The sequence below is a fragment of the Panthera tigris genome, chromosome D3, assembly GCF_018350195.1.
Source record: "Panthera tigris isolate Pti1 chromosome D3, P.tigris_Pti1_mat1.1, whole genome shotgun sequence".
In the NCBI taxonomy this organism is placed as follows: Eukaryota; Metazoa; Chordata; class Mammalia; order Carnivora; family Felidae; genus Panthera; species Panthera tigris.
In genome coordinates this window covers 82,468,583-82,488,397 of record NC_056671.1, presented here as the reverse complement: position 1 = coordinate 82,488,397, position 19,815 = coordinate 82,468,583, and the positions used below count along the sequence as shown (strand labels likewise).

The 19,815-nt window shown below is 38.5% G+C and overlaps 1 protein-coding gene across 1 annotated transcript in view; it reads right to left on the bottom strand.

Annotated features, from left to right (window-relative positions):
• Window positions 1-19,815, bottom strand: part of CDH7 (cadherin 7) — a 121,176-nt gene that overhangs the window by 54,082 nt on the left and 47,279 nt on the right. The window contains exons 3-5 of the mRNA XM_042962757.1: window positions 12,051-12,345; window positions 8,210-8,329; window positions 1,022-1,189 (exon numbers count right to left, since the gene is read on the bottom strand). Coding sequence (XP_042818691.1) covers window positions 1,022-1,189; window positions 8,210-8,329; window positions 12,051-12,345 — 583 coding nt within the window. The remainder of the gene's footprint in view (window positions 1-1,021; window positions 1,190-8,209; window positions 8,330-12,050; window positions 12,346-19,815) is intronic.

Below are 19,815 nucleotides of genomic sequence, written 5' to 3'. Positions count from 1 at the left end.
CAAAAATAAGTAAGTAAGTAAGTAAGTAAGTAAATAAATAAATAAATAAATAAATAAATAAACAAACAAGCAAGCATACATTAAAAAAATTTAAAATGCCTGTTGTACAATAATATAAATATAAAAAATGTGTAAAATAAAAATGAAACATTGACAGATGGAATATTTGCTGGAAAATATAGTGACTTCATGTTTACAGAGAAAGCTTCCTTGTTTGAGTTTATTGGCTTCTGAGATCTGTTTGTAAGGGAGCTTAATTTCCCATTGCTATAGAACAAACATTTTAGAGATATTGTAGTCTATACAATTTCCCTAATTTTCCTGAGCATTGTAAAGAAATATTGCACACACAAAAAAAAAAAAAAAGAAAAAAAAAAACTAAAAGAGACTGAGATGAAATGCTTTTATATAATCAAGACATATCTACCTAGATTTTTTTTTTTCCTTTTCCTTGGCTGAGTCAAAAGCCACTTTGGTCATAGAAACTAAATTGAGGCCATATGGTTTTCTGGTTCTTTGAACTGACTTTTGAAACACTGAATGTTTGCACAAGAAAGAGGTGGTCGAATTGCTGTAGGAATGTTTAATGTGCATGAAATGGTAAAAAAAAAAAAAAAAAGTGTAGAGTAAAAATGAAAATGCTGCATGTTCTTCTATGTTTCTCTTTAAAAATAAATCAATACTGTCGGTGTACAGAATGTATGTATTTGAATGTTACTAATTGGCAACAATCTCATAATTACAGAATGTGTGCAAAGAAGATCTTAGAATGAACAGATGAATCTATAAACAAACTAGGTAACTGTCTGGTATTAAAAACGTGAACCAAAGAAAACCCATAATATATTGAAGACAGAAGTAATACAAAGATAGGATTTCCACACTTCTGAATTAAAACCACGCCCCTGTAATAAGATAATTACTTGTTTGAAAAGCATTTGGAAAAATTCCCTTTGAGAGACATTTGTATAGACCGGCAAGGAAAATTAGGGGACTTGGAACATTTAACAAACCAGCTTACTTCGAGGAAAGCGAGGTGGGTTATCGTTGACATCAGTTAGGGTCACGGTGACTGACGTAGTTCCTGAGAGTCCTCCATTTTGACCAACCATATCCTTTGCCTGAATAACAAGCAAATACTGGTCTTTAGCCTCTCTATCCATGTTTGGAAGGGCGGTCTTGATGACTCCTGTAAAATTTCAAATCCCAGTAAAACGCATCATGAATCATTGCATTTATACTGGCGAAGAACACTGACAGAGGTAGCAAGTCGCTCTTGAGTTGTTGCCTTTTGTTGTTTTGCTTATTTTAAATAATCTTAACACATATTAAAGACCAGGGGGTATAATAATTATATACAATATTACAAAACATAGAGAATGCTATAACATGGACAAGCAGGGCTTCTAGATACTGGAGAGAGAGAGAGAGATGATGTTTAGATTTTATGAAAATATGGTTCGGGAAATACCAGCTTATAAATAAATAACATGAAGTCCTCATCTACAATGATGGGCAGTTACCCATGTAGGTACATGGTCACGAAACTCTCCTTTTCTTCTCTTTCACGCTCTCTAACAACTTCATTCACAGGTGACGTGAAATCACCAAAAACCTTTCAGCTATGGTTCCTACCACCTCTCTTTGAGCAAAACAACTGAAATAGTCTACAAAGCAAAAAATGAGAATGATTTACATTTATTAACAAAAACACCATTTCAACCTATGGCTATGTTTGTGGATGTGGTTATGATGCAGGATGATCTTATGCTATACTGAAAGATCTGACAAAGCACTACAGATGAGAACAACTATGTTAATATAAATCAGCAACACTGAAAACATTCATGTGTTTTGTTGTTATTTGCTTCTAATCAGTTGCATTGAATACTGATCACCCTTAAGGCTTCAGATGTATGAGAAATTGATTCCAGGGTTTCATGGTACTCAATGGAGAAACTTGACAGAATAATCATTGTTGCACTGAACTGGTTGTTTTATATTAATAACTATTTAATTATTGCATAGGTATGTTAGGCAATAATATTTAATTATGGGGTGGAATTTAGTTTAATCATGTATAGGTAAATATACAAATTATATGTGTGTTATATACCTAACATACTTAGTACATGTACTCAAAGGTGATATCAACAAAAAACCTATTTAAAAATGATCTATATAGACCTTGAAACTCACAATATGAGGTCATCTTTAAGATGTCTTGCAGCTTCATCTTTTCCCACAGACTGTCTTACTAATCCATGTAGGACCATAGCTTGAAAGATGTCTAATGTATTTTATTAAACAGAATCTACCTTTTAGGGGGAAGTCAGAATTTAAATCCTCACTGATTCAGACCTGACAAAGAGAAACTCTAGTACTCTGCACTTCTCATACCAAGTTGCTTGATGGAGGACGGTTCTTTGGAAATAAAATAACTGAAAACAGCTCTTTAAATTGGGACGGAGGTTCTTTCTTTCCTCATGGTTAGCACAAAAAGTTATATTCTCCAAATTTATAACTTTTTCAGGGCTGCCAATTTAAATAGTTTAAAGGCTGCTAATTCAACGTACACATGTAATAATGCCGCGTTACATTTTATATATAATACGCGTTACATCTCATATACAGTTTGTGTTATATTTTAGCACGAAGTATAAGCCTAGGTGACACTAAACTAGGCCTGCCCTATACTTTACGATATTCTACAGTATGGTAACTGTTCTAGGCATGGGAAACAGACGAGAAAAGCTTTTCAATAGTATAGTTAAAAGTTGAGCAATTTGTTATCAGTTCCAAGATTCCAAGTTAAACAGCACTCAAACTATCTTAAGTAACCATACTTTTGTTTAGTCTGAGCACTAGATAGCAAATACACACCCCCCACACACATACACACATCAACAGCACATCCATATTTTAAGTGCTTAGATTACACTTCTTTGAGTTGGGCAGTTTTGTTTTGTTTTTAAACGTTAACCACTTTCTCTTATTGGGCCCCTTTGCTACAAACACAGCAATACAAGGTCTCTTTAAGTAACTCCTTCACTGAAGTCTTTGGCTCTCTACATACTGCTTGTGTTTAATATAGGACATATCCAAGAGACATGAAAATCGAAGGAAACAGTCATTTGGTAAGTGTCTAATACATATTTTTCTTGGTGTCATCACAGTTCTATGAATATTATATATTTGTTCTTCAATACTTCTGTGAACCCCAATTCATAAAACAGTGAGCACTGATCTCAGTAATAATAAGCATAAATAATCTTTGTCTAAGCGTTCTGGGACTTAAACCTCTTCATTTTGTTTTCCTTTCTTATGTTTCTCATGTTAATCATCCCTTATTTATTTCTAACCTTTTTTTTTTTTCTTCTAAATAAATTGAGGATTGGCCATCTTGAATACTGGAGTATTAAGTGTGTGTCATTAGATGACAAAATATTAATGAGTTATGTTTAGAATCATTTCCCATTCTTTTTTTTTAAATTTCTATGAATCTCTTATTTTTCCTTCTAATATCAATAGGTATAAGTGAACTTTCGTCCTTGAACCTTTATTATCGTGTGGAGAGAGCCCTTAATATCTCAACTACTCAACAAGGAGAACACTGTATCCTTTCATGGTTTTGCTTGGTGGCATTATGTTTGTAAGGAAATATAGCACTATTAAGAAAGTCTGGTATTCAAAGTTACTCACTGATTTTTCACACCTCTAATTGTTTCTTTACATGTAATCCTATAAATAGCACTTTTCTAAAGCAAAAATCATCACAACGTTTGCAGAGTAATCCAGGTAGTAAAGGTAATTTCCAAATACCTCAAATACTAAGCATATTTTTGACAAGACTGGGATAATTGGGAGAGAAATGAATTTAAATCCGGACATGCAAAATATATTTCCAGTTCGATGACTTTTGCTGGCTTTTTACTTTTAAGTAAAATTGTCTATATTTGGAAAAGAATTCTCATACATTGGATTTGATTTGCACTTTGCTATATATTAGGGACACACACATATGGCAAATTGTTCACTCTGTAACTCTGAAGTCGTAAAGGCTAGTCTTTTCTAACCAGATCCCTATAGCTCCATGAGATTTTCATGGAAGACGATATTATTTAATTTCAATAATCAGTCATTTTAACCCCCTTATGATGAGAATATATCCTGTAGCTCTTCAAAAGAGAGATGAGCTCAGATGTTAAGCTTCCTGAAATAATCAGTTTTCTATAGATGTATCGTCTGACCCAATCACCCAGAACTTTTCATTTGTTTATAATCCATGGTCACAAAAAGTACTGGGCATAGGAAACATAAATTTATCCTCATTACTGCTGAACATCTCTCTGGCTTTTGAGTCTGGGAATAAATTTTCAGATGATTCTCTGCCTACCAGCCACTGATGATTTTTGGTTTTTTTAAAGCATATTCTTTTACCATGAAATCTTCTAAAGAATTTATATATGTCTTAAATGTAACAGATAAGAGCCGGTTTTGAAATCGACCCCAGTTTAGAGAACCAAACAATCATTGAGGCCACGGGCGTCTGCACACTCAGGCCTTGGGCTGGTCTCAGTTGATTCGGCAACCACATGACCCAGGTGACCCGGGCCTGCGGGGCTTCATGCGGTGCGGATCTGGGACGCATTAGATGTACCTGCTGAATCTCTTCCTATTAGTTTACACTCTTTCCTAAATTGTGCCTCTAGGCCTTGTTTATATTAGGTTGGTCTATCGATAAGCGAAGCATGTGAAACAGAACCAAAAAAGCCAGAGAAGAGCCAATGATAGTAAACATGGAAGCTTCTGAAGCAGTAAACTTCAAATGAAGAGTCGCTGAGGAATGGACTCTTCCAACCTGTGAGAGGATGTCCTCAGCAAGCCCTGATGGGAGTGAGGGCCCTCCACACCTTGAGCCACACCACAGAATGGAACGCAGTCGAAGGCCATACTTGGGAGGCAGGCTTCATTATGACTAAATTACCTGCGTAAAATTACGACTTAACCAGTAGGCATGCGCAGTCACACCTCTCACGTTTAAGAAGAAACTCGTAAATGACAAGTGGCGTTGCCCATTCAATCCACTTTTCAGGGCCAGCCTCGTTGGCCACGTGCCCTTTGCAGCCACACAGGTCCCATGCTTGGTTTCTTGCTCTGCTGGTAACATCTTGAAATCCTATTAATTTTAGAAGACGGCGCCTGCATTTCCATTTTGAACTGCAAATTATGTAGCCAGTCCTGCCCCATATCAAATAGGCAGAAACACGGGATCTATTTGCTTGCAGGTGACAGAGTAGATGAACACCTCAGAATGACCACAAGCTTCTTAGAAGTTTGTCGCCATCATGGAGACAGGGGATGGGCATCTCTACAGTCCTTTTAATGCTGCCTTATCCTCCTCTTAGCGCCATTCCTTTCGCTTGTTAGAGCAAATTGTTAACATTGGCTTTTGCAGCTACTTGCGTTCTTGTTTTATGGATGGAGAAATGAAGGTAGAAAATACAGCTACCCTCTGGTCACATGGGTTGTGAGTAGTACGACAGGTGAAATATGTGATTGGAGGTTTTAGCCATGCTAGGTTCATGATGTGTGGTTAATAAATGGTAGTGGGTATTGTCAATATTAGAAAAGAGAAAACCGAAGTTAAACTTATGGAAATGTACCTAATAGTGATGCTCTGTGCCTTATTTTCACAAATACTGGAGTTAGCATATTTTCAGTGTTTTTCCTATTAAACATTTTACTTTCTTCTCAAAAACTCTTCCATTTAAAGGTTTAGAAAAATCACATTATTTCTCACATAGACACAAATCAGACTGACACAGAATACGAAGACTAAGTCAAACTTCATTTACAGATCTCCATGCCCTTAAGGATTGAAAACTTTCCATTTCTGTCAAAAAAAATACATTTGTGCAAATAATACACTATCCATACGAGAAATTAGCAGAGGATAAAAATTCCCAGAATCTCTCTGCACTAATGACTCTAGAAAGAGAAGTCCCAATGATTACCATAATTACAGTATGAAAAAGTCTAAACAAAATTAAACTAAATTCATCTCCTACTCTACACGATCCTTGAGATTCTGAAATTAAAATTAATTTGAAGTACTAATCATGTGATCCCATGACACAGACTATTGTCCACTTAATCAGAGGCCTTACCCCCACTGGACTTCAGAAAAAAAAAAAACTGTTATCTTACCACAAACCTAAAATCACCGGCCAATCAAGAGTTCCCGCAAAATATTGAACCCTAGGGATTAGTGCCTGCTATTTTTGGACAGGTTATATAATGCAGAAGTGTATAATTTGTGAGCAAATTGTCAGAAACTTGTCAATGTCTTTGTAGGCTGTAAAGAGTAGATATATAAGGGAATGGGTGGGTGTGTGAATTTAGGCTTCTCAGATCTATCGTTAAATCCACCCCAAGCACATATTCCATAGTCACAGGATTCATATCACCAATCGAATACTTTTGTTTACTTCTCCATCAATACTTGCTTAATCGGAACTGTTTCTTCTCTGTTAGACTGTCCAGGTGGCTTCCACACTCTACCACCATATTGGTATGAAAGACGCAACGCGGTCTCTGTAAAAATCCTAATGGTGAGCTAGGATCGAATTTTATTTTTCTGTTCCTGCACCTTACCCCTGTCGTTCTCAGAAGACACTTACACTATGGATCCTCCATAGTGATTTGAAAATGAATCAATATCACCATTTACAAATATGGAACACAGTATGAGTAGCATTCAAATCAGCATCGAAGGTCACAGGTACTCTCCAATATTCCTAATCATAAGCTTGGCTGTTTGAAAAATAATTTTCTTCATGATGAAGACAAAACAGTTACAACATGGAGAAATTCTGGATTTCATGGTGGTGAGGAAAATCATCGGCTCAAACCACCCATCTCCACACCTCCCCCCCCACCAACACCCAGAGCCAGAAAAGCAGAACAGATAAACCATTATTTTCTATCCAAGATAACAGCGCTCCAAATTATGGTCTTACTTAATGTAAATTATTCCAGCTCCAGAGCAAAACAGAACACCTAGCCAACCAACCACCTATTCCACACAATCAGGCTCGCAACTCATAAAAATATGTTTCTTTTCTAAAATTAAAAAAAAAAAAAGAATCAACTTAATTTTTGATTGGGCAGCTCATCATCCAAATTGCTACATTTAAACTAATTTCCCTGATAAGCCATACAGAGAAAGACAGATACCATATGTTTTCACTCTTATGTGGATCCTGAAAAACAACAGGAACCCATGGGGGAGGGGAAGGGAAAAAAAAAAAAAAAAGAGAGAGAGGTTAGAGTGGGAGAGAGCCAAAGCATAAGAGACTCTTAAAAACTGAGAACAAACTGAGGGTTGATGGAGGGTGGGAGGGAGGGGAGGATGGGGGAGGGGTATTGAGGAGGGCACCTTTTGGGATGAGCACTGGGTGTTGTATGGAAACCAATTTGACAATAAATTCCATATATTGACAAAAATAAAAAATAAAAACATAAACTAATTTCCCTGAGTAAACCAGACTCCAGACAGATAAACAGAACCTACCTACTCCACTACCTGGCAGGGAGATTTTTGCTTGAGATTTAAATTTAACTGCCTGCGATTCCTTTGTGAATGAGTTAGAGGAGGCAAGACAAAAATAACACGTGACATAAATAATCAAGATTTTCTTCTCTTGTCAGGAGACAGCACCTACAATACTTTTTAAATACATAATACTCTGTTTAATTCTGCTAGAAATTCTGATAAATGTAATAAAATATTCTTAAAAGATGTTAATGCCACTATAAATCATCGGCTGTTTCTTACCACAGGACACCCACTGAGAAAAGCCCAGTAATAACGTAGTGTCCGTTATCAGTACCAAGTATGTCGCATAAAAACAACTAATGGGGTACCCAGGAGGCTCAGTTGGTTAAGCATACGACTTCGGCTCGGGTCATGATCTCACAGTTTGTGAGTTTGAGCCCCACATCCGACCCTGTGCTGACACTTCGGACCCTGGAGCCTGCTTTGGATTCTGTGTCTCCCTCTCTCTCTGTCCCTCCCCACCCCACCTCTCAAAAATATATCAACATAAAAAATAAATAAAAGGTTTTTTAAAAAAATCACTAATATTAATTCTATGCCAACAGATAAAAGATGACGTTACACGAAGAGGCACATTTCACTTTTTACCTGTCTTTGGTTCCACTGAGAAGTATGGCTGTCCTTGCAGAATGCTGTAGACCACTCGGGCACTGTTGCCATATGTAGGATCATCAGCATCCGTTGCTGTCACTTGTACCACTGAGGTCCCTACATGCCAATCCAAAAAACCAATGAATTAAAAATTTCCAAATGCCACAACACAGAAGAACCCACACACTGCTGAAGATTCTCCATTAGATTTGTTTTGAATTCTTTTTTTTTTCTTACTTCAAGCCAAATGAAAAATGGACATGTGGTTTGTAGATGACACACCCAAAACGATGATAAATGCTAATGAAGCCCTCAGAAATATTTAAGGGGTACAAAAATATGTTAGCAAAAAAGTAAGATTGATGATGCACATTACGAGTATACTCAGAACTGGATGGGACTCAAATTTTCGGCCTCTCATCCATCAGGGGCAGGTAACAAGTTTTTATCAAAAGCAATCTCTCCAAGTCTCAGTTACCATCCAGAAGGCAGTGTGACAAGTAACAGCATCTTGACACCCAAGTCGCTGAGGCGGTCTCACTGTTAGAGCCGAGGAGAGCCAGGCAGAAAAGGAAACTTCACTCACTGAATAAACAATTTCTGATGGATACACTTAACTGGATATTAGGTGGCATCTCTTCAGCTTTAGTTTTCATTGTTTCCATGAATTGATTTAAAAACAAAAGCATAAAATCAAATGCAAACCACACGCCCCAAGAAGAAAATTCGTAGCACAGCAACTTTAAAAATTGCATCAGCAGGGTTGTGTGTGTGTGTGTGTGTGTGTGTGTGTGTGTGTGTGTGAGTGATAGAATGCTTTGCGGCTTCCTCATTTTACTATATATTCACTTACTCCACATGGAAAGCACTTACTGTGATCTGTTCTTTTTATTTCCATTTGGAGTATAATCTTAAAAACATTTACTTAGTTTATATATTTAAGCACATGCTGTTTTATCATTTCTGTCCTATTGATGACAATGGGGCAAATCTCTTTATGTATTCTTCTAAGTTTGTTTCAAATGTTTTGAAAATATTTTTTAATCTAAAATTTCATCTTGATATATTTATAAATAGATTTCCCTCTCTAAGCCCTTTAAAAAAGTCATTGGTGTCCATTTTGTTACAAATCTATCGTCTTTTCAACACTATGATTTTCATGAACAATCCCATTTCCTTTAAAAAAAAAAACAGGTGCATATTACGAAGCTATGTATATGGCACTGTTGTTTAAATTCTGATTTTTTTTTTAATTTGACAGACTTAGTTGATTGTGCCGTGCGGATGCCTGGCAGAACCAAATAGTGAATGATGTGTATATAAAAATATTAAGAATTAAATTGAGATCATTTTAAAATGTTAGAACCAATGACCTTGATATTCTCTATTTTCTCTACACTGTACCAGCTTTACAGCAATATTTACTCTGGTAATATGCCTAAGTATTGATTTTCTAATTCTTTTGAAAGGGAAAGAGCCTAAACAAAATAAAACCATTTTGGTAAATTTGGTTGTATATGACTTTTTTTTTCTAAAATGTTCACTAAGAAACTTACTTTATATATAGACTCATATATACGCACACCCAACACACATGCACACATACTTTTAAATGATTTTAATTGTCCATGCTTATCTATGCTCTTCTGGAGAAGATGAACTATCCTAAGGACTTATTAGCAGGTTTTCAATCTAAAATTAGCATCCATTGAAAACCACACCCATGAATATTAAACAATGAATGCTTGTGCTGTATATATACAAGTATTTGGTTAGAATTAAACACTTTGATAAACTACAGCTCACTATGGATCCACATAACATATTTAATGTAGCTATCTACTGTTCTTAGTTTAAATTCTGATATTATTTTAGTGGTCCCAATTAATGTCAATTAAATCCAGAAGACACTAAAAATCATTTCCTAAAAGGCCCTGAACCTGTTGGAGTCAAAGAGCTAAAATAACTTGCATGTGCGCACAATAATCATGCTGTCTGATATAAGAGTGGTACCACTGAAACCAAAACTACAGTGCATTATTTAGCCTCTAAAAGAAAAAAGTTCACATTACTCCAGTTTGCGTGGCTACAGTCTATGTAGCAAAGGAAAACCTTAGCAAGCCAACAAAGAAAGCCCAACATGTCAACGTGAAAATTGTAGAGTTGAACCAAACTGCTTAAACACGCCTCAAAGCTTCCTGTTTTTCCAAACATTAGTGCTTTGGAGAGGACAATGCGCCTTCTCTTTTCTCTAAAACCTCCAAAATCTTGTTGTGGCTGCTGTTGTCCTAGTTGTTTGTGCGGTCAAGCAACGGCAAGAAGCACTCCGAAGACGTGGGCAGTACTGAGAAAGTATGAACATGCCTGTTTGGTTAAAGAAGTTCCTCCATGCAAGCTGACTATGGTGAGATCCTGCCGTCGTAGTTCAGAATATTTCCTGACCATGAACATGGTATTCCTCTGGCTCATTTTCAGTTTCTATTTCTTTAGCAGCTAGAGCAATGGTGCCCCAAATAATTTTCCTTTTCCATCTGCTAGACACAGAAATTTAGGGGCACTAAATTGTGATTCTCCTCAAGGGCACACATAATACACATCTTTTCCACTACCACGGTAGACATGTTGACTGATGCTGGAATGAATAAAGTGGCCTTTATTTAATAAAACAAATCACAATGGGTAAAATTTTTACATGTTAAAATACAAGGCCAATTACTACTTTAAATGCATGTCTTGTTTCAAAACTGAAAATGACAGGAAATAAATACCTAACTCAACTGGTCTATTTAAGCTCCCATCTTTTTTTTTTTTTTTTTTTTTTATTGTTTTACAAGATCATCTAAAATTACATACCGGCTAAAAAAATATTCCAAAGGTATCTGAATAAATAGTTTAAAACTGAAATTATATCATATGATGTAAGTAAAGTACATACCAATAGTACTTTACTTTCTATGTTTCCAGTAATGGGGCAATGTGAAAAGGCCTTCGAATAGAATAGACTTCATGACTCTCTTATATATCTCAAACGGAGTATCGCTTTACCATTATGATCAATTCAGCATAAATTTTCATACATTTAAGTTTCTGGAGAAATTACAAAAAAAATTAGTGGTGGCATATGGAGGGGCATTTTTGAGTTCAAGCACACTCTACAAGCAAGTAGACCAGCTGACCTAAACGTTAGATGGCCTGCCTGATACCTCGGCCACAGAAGCATTCTCAGAAGAGTGAATCATTAATATTAATCAGGAGAAAGAAGAGATTATCGCAGGGCAAAGTCTGGAAGCATATTCTTTTTTAACTTCTTAGGTGTAATTTTAATCTTTTTTAAAGTTAAATATTACATTTGAAAGGAAAAGGCAAGGCTTGAATAATTTACTGAAGATTTTGAGATCTCTGTGTGAAACGAAAAACTTGCCTAATTTTCCAAATAAAATAATGACTTGAATAATTAGATGTAGGCACTGGCTATTAACACATCTCAGTCTTCCCCCTCACCCTCCCTGGCAACTGCTATACCAATACTAATGTGATTTTTTTTTCAGTACCTACAATGATTTGATTTTTCTTTCATTTTTTTCATGCTTATCTATTTTTCATAGAGACACAGAGCATGAGCAGGGGAGGGGCAGAGAGAGAGGGAGACACAGAATCCGAAGCACGCTCCAGGCTCAGAGCTGTCAGCAAAGAGCCCAACATGGGGCTCGAACTCATGAACTGTGAGATCGTGACCTGAGTCGAAGTCAGGCGCTTACCCGACTGAGCCGCCCAATGGTATGATTTTAATACAAACTCCCTAAGACCAGACACTGAAGACCAGCATGCCTTGACTTACCCACAGGCGACATTTCAGGAACTCCTGCAGTGTATGGGCCATCCAAGAACTTGGGCTCGTTGTCATTGATGTCCTGAATCTTGATGACAAACTCGGACTCGGGCTCCACGGGCTTGTTGGTGAGCCTGTCCAGCGCCTGGGCTCGCAGCGTATAGTAGGCCTGCTCCTCTCGGTCCAGCCTCTTGGTGGCATGGATATCCCCCGTGTTCTCATCGATAATGAAAATGGAACTTGCCCCTTCGCCTGACAAGATGTATTTGATGGAACCATCTCCTTTATCAACATCAGAGTGAAGCTGGTGAAAAATTCATGTGAGATGAGATTAACTTACAAGAGCGTCAGCGATATGGAGATAGGTAAAAATAATTCTTATGTCAGGCAGCAGTACATGAAATTTTATTGTTCTTGGAAAGATAAGCTGATGCTTATTGTGCACAGCAGAAAGGCTATTAGAATGCGTCAGCTTGCACTTGTGAGCAAGACAATTTCATTTCTTCCTGTAAACAGTCTCATTTCCAAAGGTATTTTTTTTTCCTAGAATTCCCAAAGTTAGGAACTTGTGGTGGTGTTAATTTTTATTTGATCTGTCCTTGCCAGTTTTGGCCATCTTCTTTGAACAGAGCATTCAGTAAACATGTATAATCGGTTGATTTGATCTTATTCCAAGCAAAGGGACTTGCTACAGAACACTTGTAAATTTCGATCTAATAAAATATGTAATCTGCTTAGAAATCCCCACATTCTTTAAGGGTTCCCTTCCCTCCCACCCCCTTTCATGATTAACAAGTATGGATGGATGTCCAGCCACTAAATCCGCCTCCAAATCCTGTTCTATATTTGAAAATGTGAAGCCGAAAAAAAAAAATTACACTGCTCTCTGAAGTAGGAATGTTAAATCAGTATGTGCCTGAGACTTGAGCTCAAACCTTTCTTGAAATACCAAGAACTGCATTAGATTTGCATGATTAACCCCGGCATCAGCAGCACGGCCAGCACCTACTAATTTGCATTTCATATCCGGAACCGTCCCCACTGTATGTCAGAACATTATGTTGAACAGAAGAACCTTAGGAAACTCAGACATAATTACACATTTTCCTGAACTTCATAACCCGCAACACACAGGACCCAATCTGTCATCTCCACAATCTTTCATCCCCTAGAACCGCTATCATCTGGACTTCGATTAATATGAATGCAAACAGCCAATTTACCAAATAACAAGGCTTCTCACTGCCGCCCAGAACTGTGTTTGCACCCTTTCAAAAATGTAAGATGCGGGAAACTACTTAGGGAAGTGTGCCCGTGGTACGTTTCCTTACTGCCGCGGTAGGTGCCGAAGGTATCGCTTTTTTGCACCACTGTCTCTGTAAGCGATCCTTCCATCTACCACCTTGTGACAGCTGTGTTTATACTCTGCTTCAGAACACGCAAATAGCTGATTCACCTTTTAGTTTCTGTAATTTATATCGGGACTCACTCATACAAAAAAATTAATTACTGGCGCCAAGTTACAATTTAGCCCTGCTCAGTGCGGAATTATCTGGCGGGTCACTGTACCGCATGTGTACCCACCATATGGAAAGGCTGCATTCTTGAAATACGGGGGATTGCTTAATTTTCTGAAGTCATCCTCAGGGCTACTATTCCATCTCTCTCTCTCTCTCTCTCTCTCTCTCTCTCTCAGGAAAGCTGGGAATCACAGTAGTTTGAATTACGGAGCGCATCCTAGGGGTCGAGCACTCTTCTTAATGTTCTCTACCTGGGAACTCATTTCACGCTCACATTGAATGGATTCACTCTCCCTGGTAACGGATAAGGACACTGAGATCAAGAAAGGCTTAGTGGCTCGCCTGAGGTCACATGGTGATACTGCGACCAGGATCATGACATCGGGGGAGGGGGTTTGGAGGGGGGCTGCTGGAAGGCTCAACCTCCACTTTAGGCAACAAGACCCTGCATCCAGAGAGGAGCCGCTGTCCCGTGGGGTGGACATATCAAAAGCTGCAGCCAAAGGACAAGTCAGAGAAAGAGGGGTGCATGCAACCCCCACCCTGATCACCCCCAAGTCTTAAAGAAGTTGAGCGCTTCTAGTGGTTTCCGTCAACGCACTCTGTAACTCGGCAGAAGGCTCCTTCCTTGGCATTCTGGAACAGCAAAACGCTCCACCACCCTCAGTAACACAGACCAAAAAACTGGAGTCCCGAGACAAGCGCTGATGATGGATGAAAACAGGTTGTTTTAAGCTGCTGACACCTCAGCGACCCCCACAGCTCCGCGCACTTCTCCCGGCTACTTTTTTATCCCCTCCTCACCGCATCCCTGCCTCCAAGGATTAGAAGAGTCTATACGCTCCCACTGACCTTGGTGTGAAACAACAGAGGATGATCCAATGACCACAGAGACCCTCAAGGGATAGACAGGTCGTGTCTTTAATCAAAGGCTTGCCGTGTCTCTAAGTCTCATTAGGGACTACCATATATAGAAGAACCAGCCCTTACGATTCATTTAACTGATTCCTGTCAACTAGTTGCTGTTTCCATGGCATGGGGGTACGATGCTCCTGTGGTAAGGGAGAGAAGGCGCATTCCTTTTCAATACATAACACACATTAAATCCTGAGCTGATGGTCAACCGACAGCATTAAGAACTTAAAGGAAAAAATGATTCCTATCGCTGGTTTCTCTAATCATTAGAGGATCAGATGTCTACACCCCCGCCCCGCCCACAATTATTACCACCATCACACACACACACACACACACACACACACACACACACACACCCCTCTCTCTGGAGCATCACTACGCTTGTAATCACTGCCAGAATTCACAAGCAGAAAATTGCTTCGAGTGTCCTCGCAAGGTTCGTGTAAGCATCTGTAGTTACAAGTGGGTGACCAACTTTGAAATGTTAAGACGGCTACCCGATTATCAGATGCATTCAGACATTTAATCTGTGAAACACTGTGCGCTAATACTAATCTTAAGAGGTGGACTGAAACCCACGCTATTAGGGAAAAACTACTATTCTCCTCTACTAAAAAGACAAAAAACAAACAAAAACAAAGAAACCACACAAAACCTCAGCAAAGAAAAACTTGCAAGTGCAGAATGACTTAATGGCATGCTTAGGTAAAACATGCCCGTGTGCAACGCACATGCACGCACGCACACACACACACACACACAGGTACACGTGATCTTTGTGAATGACTATTACAGACTAAAGAAGCACTATTCTCCATAGCAAAAACCTCTGTGCAGAAAAATAAATAGATAAGCATTCCATGGTCCCACCATATGGCAATGGAATTAACAATAAATGAAAACCACGCTCAAAAACAAATATTTGTTCTCATATTTTGGGCAGAGTAGAACTTCACAATGTTACGTCTATTTCATTTTCAAATACCCTTGTAAACATGATCTTGTGATTCATCTAAACAATAACAACAACACCTTGATTCATTAATCACCACACAAAGCTCACCTTTAGTGCATGGATTCCTAAATCCCTTTAAAAATATTTGTTGTGACTCCGAAGTAGACGTTTACATTAATATTTTTTTTTCCAAATAAACACAGTGAGGAGCACACACCTCTTGGCTGGGTCTACCTCATGGTAAGGCAAAAGAATCAGTAGAGAAGGAGGTACAATCATTATGGGTTTTCTCTATGTCATTATGTCAGCACTGTGTATGGTAACAATGTGAGAACATATCACACCGTACTGGATCCTTTATAAGCCACACATGCCGGAAAATCAAAGCACCCACGACATGCACCCTAAAATGTAATAGATTTAATAATCCATTATGGTTCCATCATTCCCTTGACAGAATACCTACCCACTACCTCCAATAGAGCAACTCTTTCTTCTCAGTCTTCAGAACAATAATCTTAATTTGGAATCTTAAACTCTTTCACTAGTTACAAAACTCTTCAGTTACTCTCCATTTTCTGTGTGTCAGAAATTATCTCCCTAAAATTCATATTGAATTATATCACACCCCTCATCAAATACTTTTAATGGCTCTCCATGGTCTAGGGATTTACCCCAAACTCTAAGCATGGGGCTCCATGTAGCCATATGCTATCTCTTTAGTCTCTCTTTTGCATCACATCTCAGAAGGCACTCCATGTTTCAGGCATGTCGGACGAGGACCACACCGGCTATGCAGAGCAGGCAGCACGATCCTTTTCAACACAAATCCTTCATCATCTTGCCTCCAACTGACCTCCATCAACCGACCTCCAACTCAGCTTAATGCAAAATCCCCTTTACTGAAGTCTTAAAAATCTTCCTATCTTTTCCCCATGGCCTGCTGTTTGCATTTCTGTGGCAGAATGCATTTAATTCTGCTTTATATTGAAAATCTGGTTTAGTTGTTCTCATATCCAACCTTTGATTTATAAACTCCTTAAGAGCCAGGTTCTTTTTTAATACCAAATCTACATTCTCAATAAACAGTTCATTGTATTAAATGGAGTCAATTCATAATCCACTTTGTAAAAGAGCAGTGCTTGTTTTTCCTCAATTTCTATCCTTTTAAGTTTTAATAGCATTAGGCAAAAAGAAAAACTAAACAAAAACATCCTGTATCTCTGGACTGTTCTCCCTAATCCTCTGAACTGCCTAGATTGAGCTCAGATACCTCATCTTGTATGCCCATGGTAACATTTGGCACATTATTTTGTACTTGCAAATTTACACATTTGTGTTCCCCAGGAGACAGAACCCTGTAGGGCCAGACACTTTCTTATTCCTGTTTCCCAAGTCTTACACAGTAGTACATACACACACACACACACACACACACACACACACACACACACACACACACACACACAGACACACACACACACACACGTGCTGGTAGAGGGTTTTACAGACCTTTGGATCCCTTTGGATGGAAGAATCTTAATGTCCTTAACCTTTATATACACCATTTAGTTTTTAAGATTATAAAGACCAAAACTAAAAATAGATCAATGCCCTGCAGTTTTGACAAATTTCTTATATCTATTTAATCAAAGAGGGCCTGATACGAACTATCTGGTTGTAGAACTGTCAACCTATCTGCTTAAAGAAGAGTCTTAATATGGTGCATAAATCCCAATTCAGCAAAGGCGAAGGGAAAAAAAATCAATATGTTGGTCAACTTTTCCTCTCTCTATGAACAGCTTAAATTCTGCTTGTTTTTTGATCTAATGATCTTGCCTTTTAGTCACCTCCTTTGCAAAATGGAAGCAGAAAACACCTGTACTTGGAGTTCACTGAACAATTGTGACAACTATTGGAGAGGCTAGAGTAGAACACATACGGAAGTAGAACTATTGGAGAGGTTCTAGTATCAGGATTGTGCTGTGTAAGGTAACAGACAAAATTTTCACATGAAAAAAAAATTGTAAATCTAGACAGAAGATGAAACTACTTGGAAAAGAGATCGTGTTTATCATGAAAGCTTTGACACTAAAAAATAAAACTAACGTCAACAAATGTCTCTGTGACCCTCACTGACCTATGTGTGATGACGATGGAAATAATCATAGTTGATATTCAATGTTCCTTGTAACAAACATTTGAATGAGCGCAAAATGTATTATTACAACAATATAAAAGTTCATACTACACCTGTACACAAAAATAGAGCAATGATGGAGGAGTAGCAAGTTGATCGCAATCTATGGATGATTTATATTGAATATTAGTAAAGGATTTCTAAGGTGAACTTCCCAGCCTTGGTTTACTGATGATAGATTCCTAGATTTGTTTTTAAGTTTAAAAATACATTACATATTGGTAGGACTCACATGATTCACTAAACTTTTCAAGGTTGAAGTCGTAAGTATAGAGGACAGATTGAAACAATGACCGGTGGAAATAAAGCCTCTTGAATATACATATTCCATGTGAGTTTTCTTTTCTCGTTATGCTTTTTAATAGATATTTTCCACATGCCACTGGATACCGTGTAATTACCAGGTTGTTGAAGAAATATTATAGAGGAAAACAAGTGTATGAGCCATTTCTTTCTGGTTGAAGTATTTCCAATTTATACGTATCATTGTGGTCCAGGGTAACGGAACACAATTTACTTGTGAAGCATCTTTTGATGAAGATGCACAGTTTATAAAGTAAAGGTATTAATTACAGCACATCGAGTAATAGAGGAAAGGGATGCAATCCAGGAAGTGCTTAGCGAAGGTTAAAATTGTCACACACACAAAAAAAATCTTTTTTTTTTTTTTTTTTTAGCCAACTATAAGTAAAAAGGAAGACCTATTCAGATTTTTTTTCCCCCCTTGGAAAAAGTCTACACTAATTCAGTGGCAATGAACATTCCTGGGGTCTTAGTTCACTTACTTAGTAGCTGAAAGGGACAACTGTTAGGTGTCCATTGCCAAGGAGCCAGAAGTATGGCCACTGAATCTCCACTCTGCCCCTTATGTGATCCCTTGATCACTCCCAAATCACAGTTTATTCATCTGTTATAGACCAGCATCCATAAAGGTACAGTTGGCCTTGCACGTTGAAATGAGGATAAAATGAAGTAATGCACTTGGGCGTATTCTGTAAAATGTAACTTTCTCTCCCTATCTGCAAATCTACACAGAAGGGGTACAAAAGAACTAGCTGCATCCCCTAAGGCGGCGGAGGCGGGTGGGGGGGGGTGGGGGTGGGGAATCTTCCTTTTCTTTGCAAAGGTTCTACACTTACGCCTGGGGCGTGGTTACTGAGAACTTCACATTAAGGGCTGCATCTTTTTCATCAGGGACCCAACGATACCAACTCAGAAAAGTGTTTTCTATCCCACACAGCTACATGCGCCTCCCTAAAGAGATCTCCACAGCGTTCATCTCATCCTCTCTCCGATTGCTGTCTCCAGGCCACATCGAGAACTTTCAAACAACTTAGGAAATCTGCCTTGAGTCAAATTGTTACTGATCAAAACTCCTCCTGATCAAAACCGGCTCCTCGTCCAAGGTAATTGTGAGCACATCATGTTCTTTGCTTCGGGGCTCCCCCGTAGTACTTTACTCACTGAGTTCTAAACTCCAAGTAGTCAACCAGAAGCAGATAAAAAGCAAACCCCTGGAAACGTTAAGCTTTTTGCTCAAGAGGATAATTTTCAATCTTGCTTTTTAAATGGGGCTGCTTGAGCAGAAAATGTCACAGGAAGCTAAAGCAGTGCTACTCAACACGGGGTCCAAGGACTGGGTGCCATCTGTCCAAGTCGAGGCAAGTACAGAAAATGAGTAGAAGAGCTTAGCAATTTCCAGAGTTGTTTTACAGAGCAATCTAATGTCTGCTGAGCCCAACAGTAACGGAAAAATGAGGGCTGAGTTTTATATCTAAATAATTCATTTTTAACACAGTTACAAAATTATTAGGGGGTTACAATAGAGCATGTTCTGTGTTCTTCAAAAAACACTAAGCTTGCAAATAACAAAAACTTGGCCCTTCCCTCCGGATCAGTTGAGAAGCACCGGGTCAGTGGATAACGCCTATGTGAAAGCTCTTTTGAATGCTTCTAGGCAATAAACCATCAGTCCAGAACTCTCTTACTGTCCTCACATGTGCAAAACCCGAGGATGCTAGCCCCCAGGGAGGGACAGGGCAATTGCCGGAGGCCAGCCTGAAGACTTGCACAGATGTTTTGCACATGGCATCTTGGAGAAGGCATTCGTGTACAAGCTGCGGCGGGCAACGGCACGTGTTTGCCAAGTATTTCCTGAAGTCCTCTGAGGGGTATTGCCTT